General features: G+C 46.5%; 1 protein-coding gene across 1 annotated transcript in view; it reads right to left on the minus strand.

The window, feature by feature from the left end:
- Positions 1–12,106, minus strand: part of ACADVL (acyl-CoA dehydrogenase very long chain) — a 73,102-nt gene that overhangs the window by 35,957 nt on the left and 25,039 nt on the right. Inside the window, exons 4-9 of the mRNA XM_068271940.1 lie at positions 11,287–11,359; positions 11,139–11,203; positions 8,515–8,649; positions 8,174–8,318; positions 6,000–6,129; positions 4,697–4,718 (exon numbers count right to left, since the gene is read on the minus strand). Of these exons, the coding sequence (XP_068128041.1) occupies positions 4,697–4,718; positions 6,000–6,129; positions 8,174–8,318; positions 8,515–8,649; positions 11,139–11,203; positions 11,287–11,359 (570 nt within the window). The remainder of the gene's footprint in view (positions 1–4,696; positions 4,719–5,999; positions 6,130–8,173; positions 8,319–8,514; positions 8,650–11,138; positions 11,204–11,286; positions 11,360–12,106) is intronic.

Here is a 12,106-nt window from a genome sequence, read left to right on the forward strand (position 1 = left end):
AGCAGACGCATTTACCTCTGTGTTGTGAGACTTCCTCTATGGAACAACACTTGGGCACTGAGGAGAGCAGACACATTTACCTCTGTGTTGTGGGACTTCCTCTATGGAACAACACTTGGGCACTGAGGAGAGCAGACACATTTACCTCTGTGTTGTGAGACTTCCTCTATGGAACAACACTTGGGCACTGAGGAGAGCAGTTGCCATAGTTCTGAAATGTTGCCCCATTATTGCCCGTAACACGGTTTCAGCTGTTGAGGGTCTTCTTTTGATATTTTTCATTCATTATGTGACATGTTTACAATGGGGGACAGGCACACAGGACAGTTTAGCTAGCATGCAGATGTTGTCTGGATAGCTGTATATGTTGCTCCAAAACCAGGACATAATGATTAGACTTAAAGAGACACTGAAGCGAAAACAAAATATGATATAATGAATTGGTTGTGTACTATGAATAATTACTAGAAGATTAGCAGCAAAGAAAATATTCTCATACTTATATTTTCAGGTATATAGTGTGTTTTCTAACATTGCATCATTCTATAATATGTGCAGATTACACAACACTCAGCATTCAAAATGAGTCTTTCAGAGCAGTCTGAAGTAATGACCTCTCCTCTAGCAGAGAAAAAGTAAACAGTTCACTTACAGTTGAGATAATAAAAGTCAGATAACAGCCCTCTCCACGACTAACTTAGTCGGAGAGCTTAATGGCTTGTTTGCATAGAGATAACAACTGGAGTTTCTCAACTCTTCCTGTACTGGAAACAATTAGACTGATGTATCTGATCTTAATGTTTTATTTCTTAGCTGTACTACACATACAAATCATAATATCATCATTTTTTTTCGGTTCAGTGTCTCTTTAAGGGATACATGCCGCTACCCAGGCCACATGCACTGTTGCTGCCCTTGTGCCATCACCATTGAGGTGGGCTCCGATAGGCTGGGTGGTCTTTCTGTTCTGTAGCCCAGAGGATGCAGCTCTTACGCGCTGAGTCATCACAACACAAGTCATTTCTCCACAGTGCCTTAGTCTATCTTAAAGCGGAATATAACCCTGCATTTCGACTTTGCTCTAAAACATTATCTACAGTATATTATATGCAACCAGCATTTTTTTTTTACTAGACCAGCATTGGAAGGGTTACACAGAGCTTTAACGTTCCTGGAGAGAACTGCAGACGCATCCGAAGCTTACATAGATACATTTTGTTTACTTAAATGTATCTAAGTGTTGAATGTGACTCACTCTCTCTGAGAAGGAGCTGGAGGACAGCCAAAGAGTGTGTAACATTTCTCACTTGTTACATTCTATTTAGTTAAACCTATCCATCTGAACTTCTGCATATCTCTCCACGGAACTTTAAAGCTCTGTGTTTAACCCTTCCAATGCTGGTCTAGTAAAAAAAAAAAACGCTGGTTGCATATAATATGCTGTAAATAATGTTTTAGAGTAAAGTTGAAATGCTGGGTTATAGTCTGCTTTAAATGAGTTCAGGCCCAGAGAAGGTGGCAGTGTTTCCGGCTCATGCTTAGATTTGATTGCTTGTATTCCCAGAAAATGTCCTTCACTAGGGATTATGAACCGATGTGGTAACCCAAGTCTGTCATTAATAGAGTGCCACCTGAGTGCCCAAAAGTCACTGCCAATAATACTGCCTTTAAAGAGGAACTTAGGCTAGAAAAAAAAAAAAAAAAAAAAAAAAATACCTCACCACCGGCGGGTGAGCTCATATGGGGAAAACATTATTAAAATCCAGTATAAATTAAAGCTTGTGCATAAGTATGATAATTAGGAAACATATTTAATGTGGTTTAAACTTTATATAGCAGTTGACATTCTTATATGACTTACTAGCTGGACGCCCGGCGTTGTCCGGGTATGTATTTGGCTGGCAAAGTTTGAGAATCCTGCCATTAACAGTGTAAGAATGGCTGCAGTTTACATTTTCCCAATGACATTTGTATTTTTCTCCACCCACTGATTTCCTGACATTGTTCAGGTATGTATTTGGCTGGTGTTGGCTCCACCTACTTTTTCCAACCCTAACACACAATTACTCAATGACCAAGTTTGTGAGCTTTGCTGTCTTTGGCATCAATCATTTGCATTCAGATTAAACAAATCATATTGGCTGTTTGTGGCTCCACCCCCTTTGTCTAAATTTGAACCCCAGTCACCCAATGGCCAACTGTACCAGGTTTAAGGCTTGTGCCATTAACCTCCTTGCCGGTTATCCCGAGCTCAGCTCGGGGTAACCTGCGCAGGAGGATTTCTCAGGCCCAGCTGGGCCGATTTGCATAAATTTTTTTTTTGTTACATGTAGCTAGCACTTTTCTAGCTTCTTGTAACATTCAATCGCCGCCGCTACCCGCCGATTCGCCGCTACCTGCCGTGCCGCTACCCTGGGCTCGCTACATGATTTGAAAAAAAAATAAAATAAAAAAAAAGTTCTGCGCTGCCTCCTTGGCGGCGGGAATTAGACCGGCAAGGAGGTTAACAGTGCAAGAATGGCAGCAATTACATATTCCCCTTGAAAATCAACAGGTGAATTTTGATTGTCTTTTGTAGGCTCCACCCACTTCTCTGAATATTAATCCCAGTCACCCAGTGACCAACTGTGCAAAGTTTGAGAACCCTGCCATCAAAAGTGTAAGAATGGCTGCAGTTTACATTTTCCCAGTAAAATTTGTATTTGTCTCCGCCCACTTATGACCCGGTGTTTCCCGAGTATGTATTTGGCTGTGCCCACTTTTCTAACCCTAACACACAATTAATCAATTACCAAGTTTGTGATCTTTGCGGTGTTTGGTATCAATAATGTGCATTGAAATGAAACAAATTTAATTGGCTGTTTGTGGCTCCACCCCCTTTCTGAAATTGAACCCTAGTCACCCAAATGATCAACTGTACCAGGTTTGAGTCTTGTGCCATTAACAGTGCAAGAATGGCAGCAATGTAAATATTCCCCTTGAAAATCAATAGGTTAATTTTGATTGGCTTTTATAGACTCCACCCACCTTTCTGAATATTAATCCCAGTCACCCAGCGACCAACTGTGCAAAGTGTGAGAACCCTGCCATTAACAGTGTAAGAATGGCTACAGTTTACATTTTCCAGTGAAATTTGTATTTGTCTCCGCCCACTTTTTGGTTATGGGAATAAAAAGTATCCTATACTTTATTCCAGGTAATGTACTATGTGTGTGCCAAATTTCATTCAAATCCGTTCAGCCATTTTTGCGTGATCGAGTAACAAACATCCAAACATCCGAACTTTCCCATTTATTATATTAGTAGGATAAAGTGTATTCAGTAGTATATAGAACAGGTCACCTTTCATCTAGTTAGAACAATGAATCCTAATATAATAAATGGGAAGTTCGGATGTTTGGATGTTTGTTACTCGATCACGCAAAAATGGCTGAACGGATTTGAATGAAATTTGGCACACACATAGTACATTACCTGGAATAAAGTATAGGATACTTTTTATTCCCATAACCAAAAAGTGGGCGGAGACAAATACAAATTTCACTGGAAAATGTAAACTGTAGCCATTCTTACACTGTTAATGGTAGGGTTCTCACACTTTGCACAGTTGGTTACTGGGTGACTGGGATTAATATTCAGAAAGGTGGGAGGAGCCTACAAAAGCCAATCATAATTCACCTATTGATTTTCAAGGGGAATATTTACATTGCTGCCAGTCATTGAGTAATTGATTAATTGTGTGTGAGGGTTAGAAAAGTGGGCGCAGCCAACACCAGCCAAATACATAAGCGGGCAACGCCGGGTCATAAGTGGGCGGAGACAAATACAAATTTTACTGGGAAAATGTAAACTGCAGCCATTCTTGCACTGTTAATGGCAGGGTTCTTAAACTTTGCACAGTTGGTCACTGGGTGACTGGGATTAATATTCAGAAAAGTGGGTGGAGCCTACAAAAGAATCAAAATTCACTTTGATTGATTTTTAAGGGGAATATGTAATTGCTGCCATTCTTGCACTGTTAATGGCACAAGCCTTAAACCAGGTACAGTTGGTAATTGGGTGACTGGGTTCAAATTTAGACAAAGCGGTGGAGCCACAAACAGCCAATCAGATTTGTTTAATCTCAATGGAAAGTATGGATGCCAAAGACAGCAAAGCTCAGAAACTTGGTTATTGAGTAATTGTGTGTTAGGGTTAGAAATAGTAGGCGGAGCCAACACCAGCCAAATACATACCCGAACAATGTCAGGAAATCAGTGGGTGGAGAAAAATACAAATTTCATTGGGAAAATGTAAACCGCAGCCATTCTTACACTGTTAATGGCAGGGTTCTCAAACTTTGCACAGTTGTTCACTGGGTGACTGGGATTAATATTCAGAAAGGTGGGTGGAGCCTACAAAAGCCAATCAAAATCCACCTATTGATTTTTAAGGGGAATATTTAATTGCTGCCATTCTTGCACTGTTAATGGCACAAGCCTCTTGCACTGTTAATCACCTATACCTGGTGCACTTGGCCATTGGGTGATGTGGCTTCAGATTCAGAAAAGGGGTGGAGCCACAGCCAATCAGATTTATTTTATTTCAATGCAAATTATTGATGCCAAAGACCGCAAAGCTCACAAACTTGGTAACTAAGTAATTGTGTGTTAGGGTTAGGAAAAGGGGGCGGGGCCAACACTAGCCAAATACATACCCGGGGAACGCCGGGCGTCCAGCTAGTATACACATATGCCAGAAGTTTACACAAGAGAGGTAACCGGGAGGTCATAGACAGACTGTCTAGGCATAGGTCTCCATAGGGGACAAGATGTCCAAAAGGGAGTATCTGCCTGTGTAGTCTAGGCAATACATCTCCTGGTGACCTTGGTGACATATAGGGGCTATGTGGTCTCATTCATAAATCATGACCTAGGGCTCATATAGGAGCCATCTACATATTTTGGTCTAGACTAATACTGTACATATTCTGGAGACCTAGGAGGTCATATGGGGACTGACGGCACATATAGAATACACTCGTGATTCTTAGAGTTCGTGAACTTAATACTGACAAAGTCAAAAGGTCACTGAAGTAAAAATGGCCCATGGGAAAGTGAGACTCATGTGTACAAAGACAGTGTTAGACCAAGCACTCCAATGGACATAGGAGTGTGCTAAAGCTGATATGACCCTGATGTCCAAGGGCCAATTCAAGAAGCCAAGATCAGCAGCACCACTCTTGAAGAAATAGCTCTTTATTCAGACACGTCATTAAAATCACATGCCAGTAAAATGGGCTTAGACACAGCTACAGCCCGCTGTTTCAAATGCTTCTTTATCAAGCTGCAAGCTTGACAAAGAAGCATTCCAAACAGCAGGCTGTAGCTGCGTCTAAGCCCATTTTTTTGGCATGTGATTTTAATGACGTGTCTGAATAAAGAGCTATTTCTTCAAGAGTGGTGCTGCTGATCTTGGCTTCTTCCAAGGACAGGGTATAAATGTAGGCTAGAAGGACCTCAGTCGGCAGAGACAGACATCCTATGTCATATATGGCTTAGAGAATGAGACTCCTGATCTCAGGGTCGTGGGTTCAGGCACCCAGAAATGAGAGTTTGGTAAAGTGTCTTTTTAATTTCATGTACTTCAGATGACCAAAGCTGTATTATTAGGTTATTTGCATATCGCTTATAACACTGGTAATGTTTTTGTATATAAACTACAAGAATACATTTTTATATAAAAGGATTTTGGTCTAAGACTCTAGTAATTTCATCGGGGATATCTGTGATACTACAAATACATATGGTTGGTATGACACTGGCTAAAGAACCCATGTAACCAACCCCAGGAGAATTGACGCTTGAGTTGAGTATTCTCCAGTTGATTCACTTATCCTATATATGGTCCAACAACCTCGCTGTTTTGCACTTGTGGTCTGGGACCTGCTATCCAACCACGGCAGCATTTCCTTTCTATTCACATATTAAAACAAATGAGGGGAAAGGGTTAATAGTCACCTGATCCAGATTTTGCCCCCAGTCAGGGTGTAAAAGCGTCCACAGGGGCTTTTCTTGGCTGTGGTCCTGATAGAGGCTGCATCCGAGCCACTAGAAGGCTCCGTCAGGCAGTACGCTGCAATCTTCTCACCTGGATGGGTGGAGAGAGAGGTTACTACAAGCCAACTCTGCTGCCAGAATCCCACCATGTGACCACTACTGCATATCCCCGTTCCACAGACACCTACTACCCCTCTCTGACCCCCATTTACCCCACACCCCTCACTGACCATCTACACACCTACTACCCCTCTCTGACCCCCATTTACCCCACACCCCTCCCTGACCATCTACACACCTTCTACTACTCCCTCTCTAATCCCGATTTACCCCACACCCATTCCTGACCATCTACACACCTTCTACTACCCCTCTCTGATCCAGATTTACTCCACGCCCAACCCAATCTTCCCCACATCTTCTACCACCTCTCGCTGACCCCTACCTGTGGCAAACCGGTAATATTAGTATGCTAGGTCTTGTAGTTTTAAGGTGGATCTACACGAGACGATCCAGCGGTTCGATTAGCCGCCGGACCACCTCTTTCACATCCCCGCGTGTACCCACCGCGTCCCCGCTCGCCCGCGCGTTGGATTCAATCCGCCCTCGTCCCTGCGCCGCTCATCTTCCGCTCGATTCCCTGCCATTGTCCCCCTCGTGGGGAACGAGCAGGGAATCGGCGGCGGCAAAATCGGACCTGACGGATCTCATCAATCGAGCCGCATCAGCAGCTCGATTGATAAGGCACATCTTGGAAACCTCGCTCCGTGTAGACGGGGCTTAAAGTTTCTGTAACCTGTTTGTTTTATGTTCTGTTTGGATGTCAGCTACTGTAATCAAGATCTTCCATAGTCTACATATTAACACAATGGCCCGAGATAAGACCAGGACTATCTAGGATTTGCTGGAATCTTCCGTGAAGCAATAGCTTATGATAAAGGCCATACACACGTCGGATTTTTGCGAACGACCCGTCATTTGAACGTTCCTTCATTCCGACGTCAAATCCAGCGTGTGTACAGACTATCATTCGGGTGATAAGACTGGTTTTCAGCGATCCGCCCGGCAGATCGTTCAGGACCAGTCTTATCACCCGAAAGATAGTCTGTACACACGCCGGATTTGACGTGCGAACGACGGAACGTTCAAACGACGGGTCGTTCGCAAAAATCCGACGTGTGTATGGGCCTTAAGGGCAGGGAGATTAGGACTTCTCTGGAACCTTCTGTGAGGACTAGAAGGGGATGATTAGCTGTGTTTACAGAGAATTGTGCTGAACGTGTTGGAGTGCAGATCTGCTGTGTTTTATTCAGTGGAGTTTTAGTACCGTGTGAGATGGAATGAGTTCTCCTGCAGTTGTCAGTCTGCAGGTGATGTATCCAATATTGTCATACTCTCTCAAGCCCCCCAACTGTCCCGAATCCTGCGGGACTGTCCCAATTTGGGGGGGCTCTCCCGCTGTCTTGTTATGACCCCCCAGTGTCCGGCTGGCTGGGGGGTCAGATGTGAAAATAAATTATCGAGGCGCTAGCTGCACAGATGTGGTGTGTGGGATGCGGGTCCGGCATCCTATTCTCCCTCCCTCCGAATGTGCCCCGTGTCCCCCCTGTTTGCAGAGTAAGTTTGCGCAGCGGGGTGGGCTGTCAATTAATCTTACCATTCATCCTTGCGTACTGGCATCTGTCTTCACTCTACTTCCTGTGATGTCACAGGAAGCAGGAAGAAGAGAAGAGTCAGATGCTGGTATACAAGGTTGAATGGTAAGATGACAGCACGCTCCGCTGTGCACTTTACTCTGCAAGCAGGGGGGACACAGGGGGCACATTCGGAGGGAGCGAGAAATATGATGCCGGACCCACATCCCACACACCGCATCCGCGCGGCTGGCGCCTCGATCTTTTTTTTAGCCTCCTCTCCAGTGGCACCCTCCTCCCCACCCACGGGCAGGGTATATTGGCTATTTTTATTTTTTTTTTAAATTTAAAGGCCCATTGCGGTTTTAATTTTAAAAAAAATTCATATGCAATGTATGTGTGACTAGGGGTGTGTCAGGGGTGTGGCCTAAGTGTCCCGCTTTCTCATTTCAAAATGTTGGGAGGTATGCTCTCTGCCCCACGCACCTGCACTGATCTCACCTGAGGCAAGCTGGGGGAGGTACTTCTTCTTCTGCTCCTCTGTGCCATACAGGAGAATGCCCTTGAATCCGATGGACTGATGAGCTCCCAGCGTGATGCCAACCCCCAGATCGTGCATTCCCACAATCTCTACCAGGCGGGCGTACTAACCACACAGGGGGACAAAACAGAGGTGTTTATACAGGGTGGCCCAGACAGTCTGTACACAACACACAAAGCGATGAATGGAAGAGACCACAGGCTGACAAACCAAGAGCGCCACGCCCATCATGTGTGCAGGTAAAAGGTTGTGCCAATAACATGTGGGATAGATAAGCCCCTCCCCTCCAGCCGCAACATACCTGGGTGTTATTCAGTCCCAGCCCTCCAAGCTCCACAGGGACCTGCAGGCCAAACGCCCCCATTTCCTTCAGTCCAGCCATAGCCTTGTCGTCCACCTTCTGCAGGTCATCATTCAGGGCGGGGTCATTCACCTCCTGAGAGAGGACAAGATGGCGTCACCACAATGGAAACCTATCCACACGGTCATCACCAAATACCATAATCTCCACAACCCACCCTCCTCCCCCCTTCCCGATTCCTAAACCCAAACAGCCTCTCCAGTACTCGCAACATCTCCAGGTATCATTCAGGGCGGGGTCATTCACCTCCTGAGAGAGGACAAGATGGCGTCACCACAATGGAAACCTATCCACACGGTCATCACCAAATACCATAATCTCCACAACCCACCCTCCTCCCCCCTTCCCGATTCCTAAACCCAAACAGCCTCTCCAGTACTCGCAACATCTCCAGGTATCATTCAGGGCGGGGTCATTCACCTCCTGAGAGAGGACAAGATGGCATCACCACAATGGAAACCTAACCACACGGTCATCACCAAATACCATCATTTCCACAACCCGCCCTCCTCCCCCCCTTCCCGATTCCTAAACCCAAACAGCCTCTCCAGTACTCGCAACATCTCCAGGTATCATTCAGGGTGGGGTCATTCACCTCCTGAGAGAAGGCAAGATGGCGTCACCACAATGGAAACCTAACCACACGGTCACCACCAAATACCATCATCTCCACAACCCGCCCTTCCCTTTCTGATTCCTAAACCCAAACCGCCTCTCCAGTACTCGCAACATCTCCAGGTATCATTCAGGACGGGGTCATTAACCTCCTGAGAGAAGGCAAGATGGCGTCACCACAATGGAAACAATCACATGGTGACCACCAAATAATCACACAGTCACCATAAGAGAGACTTAATTATGTGGTCATCACTAAAAAGATCATCTCATCACCCTCCCCCGTTCACAGATCCAGACAGCTCCTCCCATATTCTTCAGGCATTTGGGTGGTCATGGAGTGACCACTGACCCAGAGAGGACAGATCAGACCCAGACAGCCCCTCTCATATTCTCCAGCCATTTGGGCATCATATATGGAATGACCACTGACCCAGAGAGGACAGATCAGACCCAGACAGCCCCTCCCATATTCTCCAGGCATTTAGGTATCATTCATGGAGTGACTACTGACCCAGAGAGAGGACAGATCAGACCCAGACATCCCCTCCCATATTCTCCAGGCATTTGGGTGTCATTCATGGAGTGACCACTGACCCCGAGAGAGGACAGATCAGACCCAGACAGCCCCTCTCATATTCTCCAGGCATTTGGGTATCATTCATGGAATGACCACTGACCCCGAGAGAAGACAGATCAGACCCAGACAGCCCCTCTCATATTCTCCAGCCATTTGGGTGTCATTCATGGAGTGACCACTGACCCCGAGAGAGGACAGATCAGACCCAGACAGCCCCTCCCATATTCTCCAGGCATTTAGGTATCATACATGGAGTGACCACTGACTTTGAAAGAGGACAGATCAGACCCAGACTCCCCTCCCACATTCTCCAGGCATTTAGGTATCATTCATGGAATGACCACTGACCCAGAGAGGACAGATCAGATCCAGACAGCCCCTCCCATATTCTCCAGGCATTTAGGTATCATTCATGGAATGACCACTGACCCAGAGAGAGGACAGATCAGATCCAGATTCCCCTCCCATATTCTCCAGGCATTTGGGTATCATTCATGGAATGACCACTGACCCAGAGAGAGGACAGATCAGACCCAGACATCACATTATTCTCCAGGCATTTAGGTATCATTCATGGAATGACCACTGACCCAGAGAGAGGACAGATCAGACCCAGACATCACATTCTCCAGGCATTTAGGTATCTTACATGGAGTGACCACTGACCCAGAGAGAGGACAGATCAGATCCAGACAGCCCCTCCCATATTCTTCAGGCATTTGGGTATCATTCATGGAATGACTACTGACCCAGAGAGAGGACAGATCAGACCCAGACATCACATTATTCTCCAGGCATTTAGGTATCATTCATGGAATGACCACTGACCCAGAGAGAGGACAGATCAGACCCAGACATCACATTATTCTCCAGGCATTTGGGTATCATTCATGGAATGACCACTGACCCAGAGAGGACAGATCTGACCCAGACAGCCCCTCCCATATTCTCCAGGCATTTAGGTATCATTCATGGAGTGACCACTGACCCAGAGAGAGGACAGATCAGACCCAGACTCCCCTCCCATATTCTCCAGGCATTTAGGTATCATTCATGGAGTGACCACTGACCCAGAGAAAACAGATCTGACCCAGACAGCCCCTCCCACATTCTCCAGGCATTTAGGTATCATTCATGGAATGACCACTGACCCAGAGAGAGGACAGATCAGACCCAGACTCCCCTCCCATATTCTCCAGGCATTTGGGTATCATTCATGGAATGAACACTGACCCAGAGAGAGGACAGATCAGACCCAGACTCCCTTCCCATATCCCTCATCCCTTCACAGGAGAGTTTTATTGGTCGTTTCATGTGAAAAGAGTAACTTATCAGGCCCAGAGCCCCTCCCCTCCACACAAGAACATACCTGGAAGAAGCGAGAGACGGGACCCACCAACTCGCTGAGGAACTGAGCCTGCTCCTCACTTAGCACTGCGGACAGAGGAGACGGAGAGTCAGAGGGAGGCACACAGCAGGAGAGACATCTTACAGGGTTACCTTCCACAGCAACTCACCAGACGGATAGGGGAACACCTGCTCTGCATGGATCACGCCATTGAACATTCCTGCTGCAAATGACCGAGACTCCTAAAGAGGGGAGGACAGAAGACAGGTGAGGGGACATGGAGATGACAGAGAATGAGAGGGGAAGACAGAGGACAGGCGAGGGAAGAAATAGAATAAGAGGGAAGGACAGATGACAGGTGAGGGGTGACAGAGAATGAGAGGGGAGGACAGGTGAGGGGAGGACAGAGGACAAGTGAGGTGAGATGGAGGAGACAGAATGAGAGGGGAGGACAGAGGACAGGTGAGGGGAGGACAGAGGACAGGCGAGGGGAGAAATAGAATAAGAGGGAAGGACAGATGACAGGTGAGGGGTGACAAAGAATGAGAGGGGAGGACAGAGAATGAGAGGGGAGGACAGAGGACAGGTGAGGTGGGATGGAGGAGACAGAATGAGAGGGGAGGACAGAGGACAGGTGAGGGGAGGACAGAGGACAGGTGAGGGGAGGACAGAGAATGAGAGGGGAGGACAGAGGACAGGTGAGGTGAGATGGAGGAGACAGAGAATGAGAGGGGAGGACAGAGGACAGGTGAGGGGAGGACTGCTAGTGACAACGACACATTCGGCTTTATTCTTACAGCAGAGATATTGTATATACCGTATATACTCGCAAGCAAGCCGAATTTTGGACCCACAAAAAGTGGGTCAAAAGTTGGGGGGTCGGCTTGCTTGCGAGTGATGTGCCTGAGGGTCGTCCCCCCCGCCTTCTCCCACCCGCTGCTATTACCTTAGCTCCGCGGCTTCCTATTCCCCTGTCCTGCTCTTAATTA

The sequence above is a fragment of the Hyperolius riggenbachi genome, chromosome 3 (genome assembly GCF_040937935.1).
Source record: "Hyperolius riggenbachi isolate aHypRig1 chromosome 3, aHypRig1.pri, whole genome shotgun sequence".
Classification (NCBI taxonomy): domain Eukaryota; kingdom Metazoa; phylum Chordata; class Amphibia; order Anura; family Hyperoliidae; genus Hyperolius; species Hyperolius riggenbachi.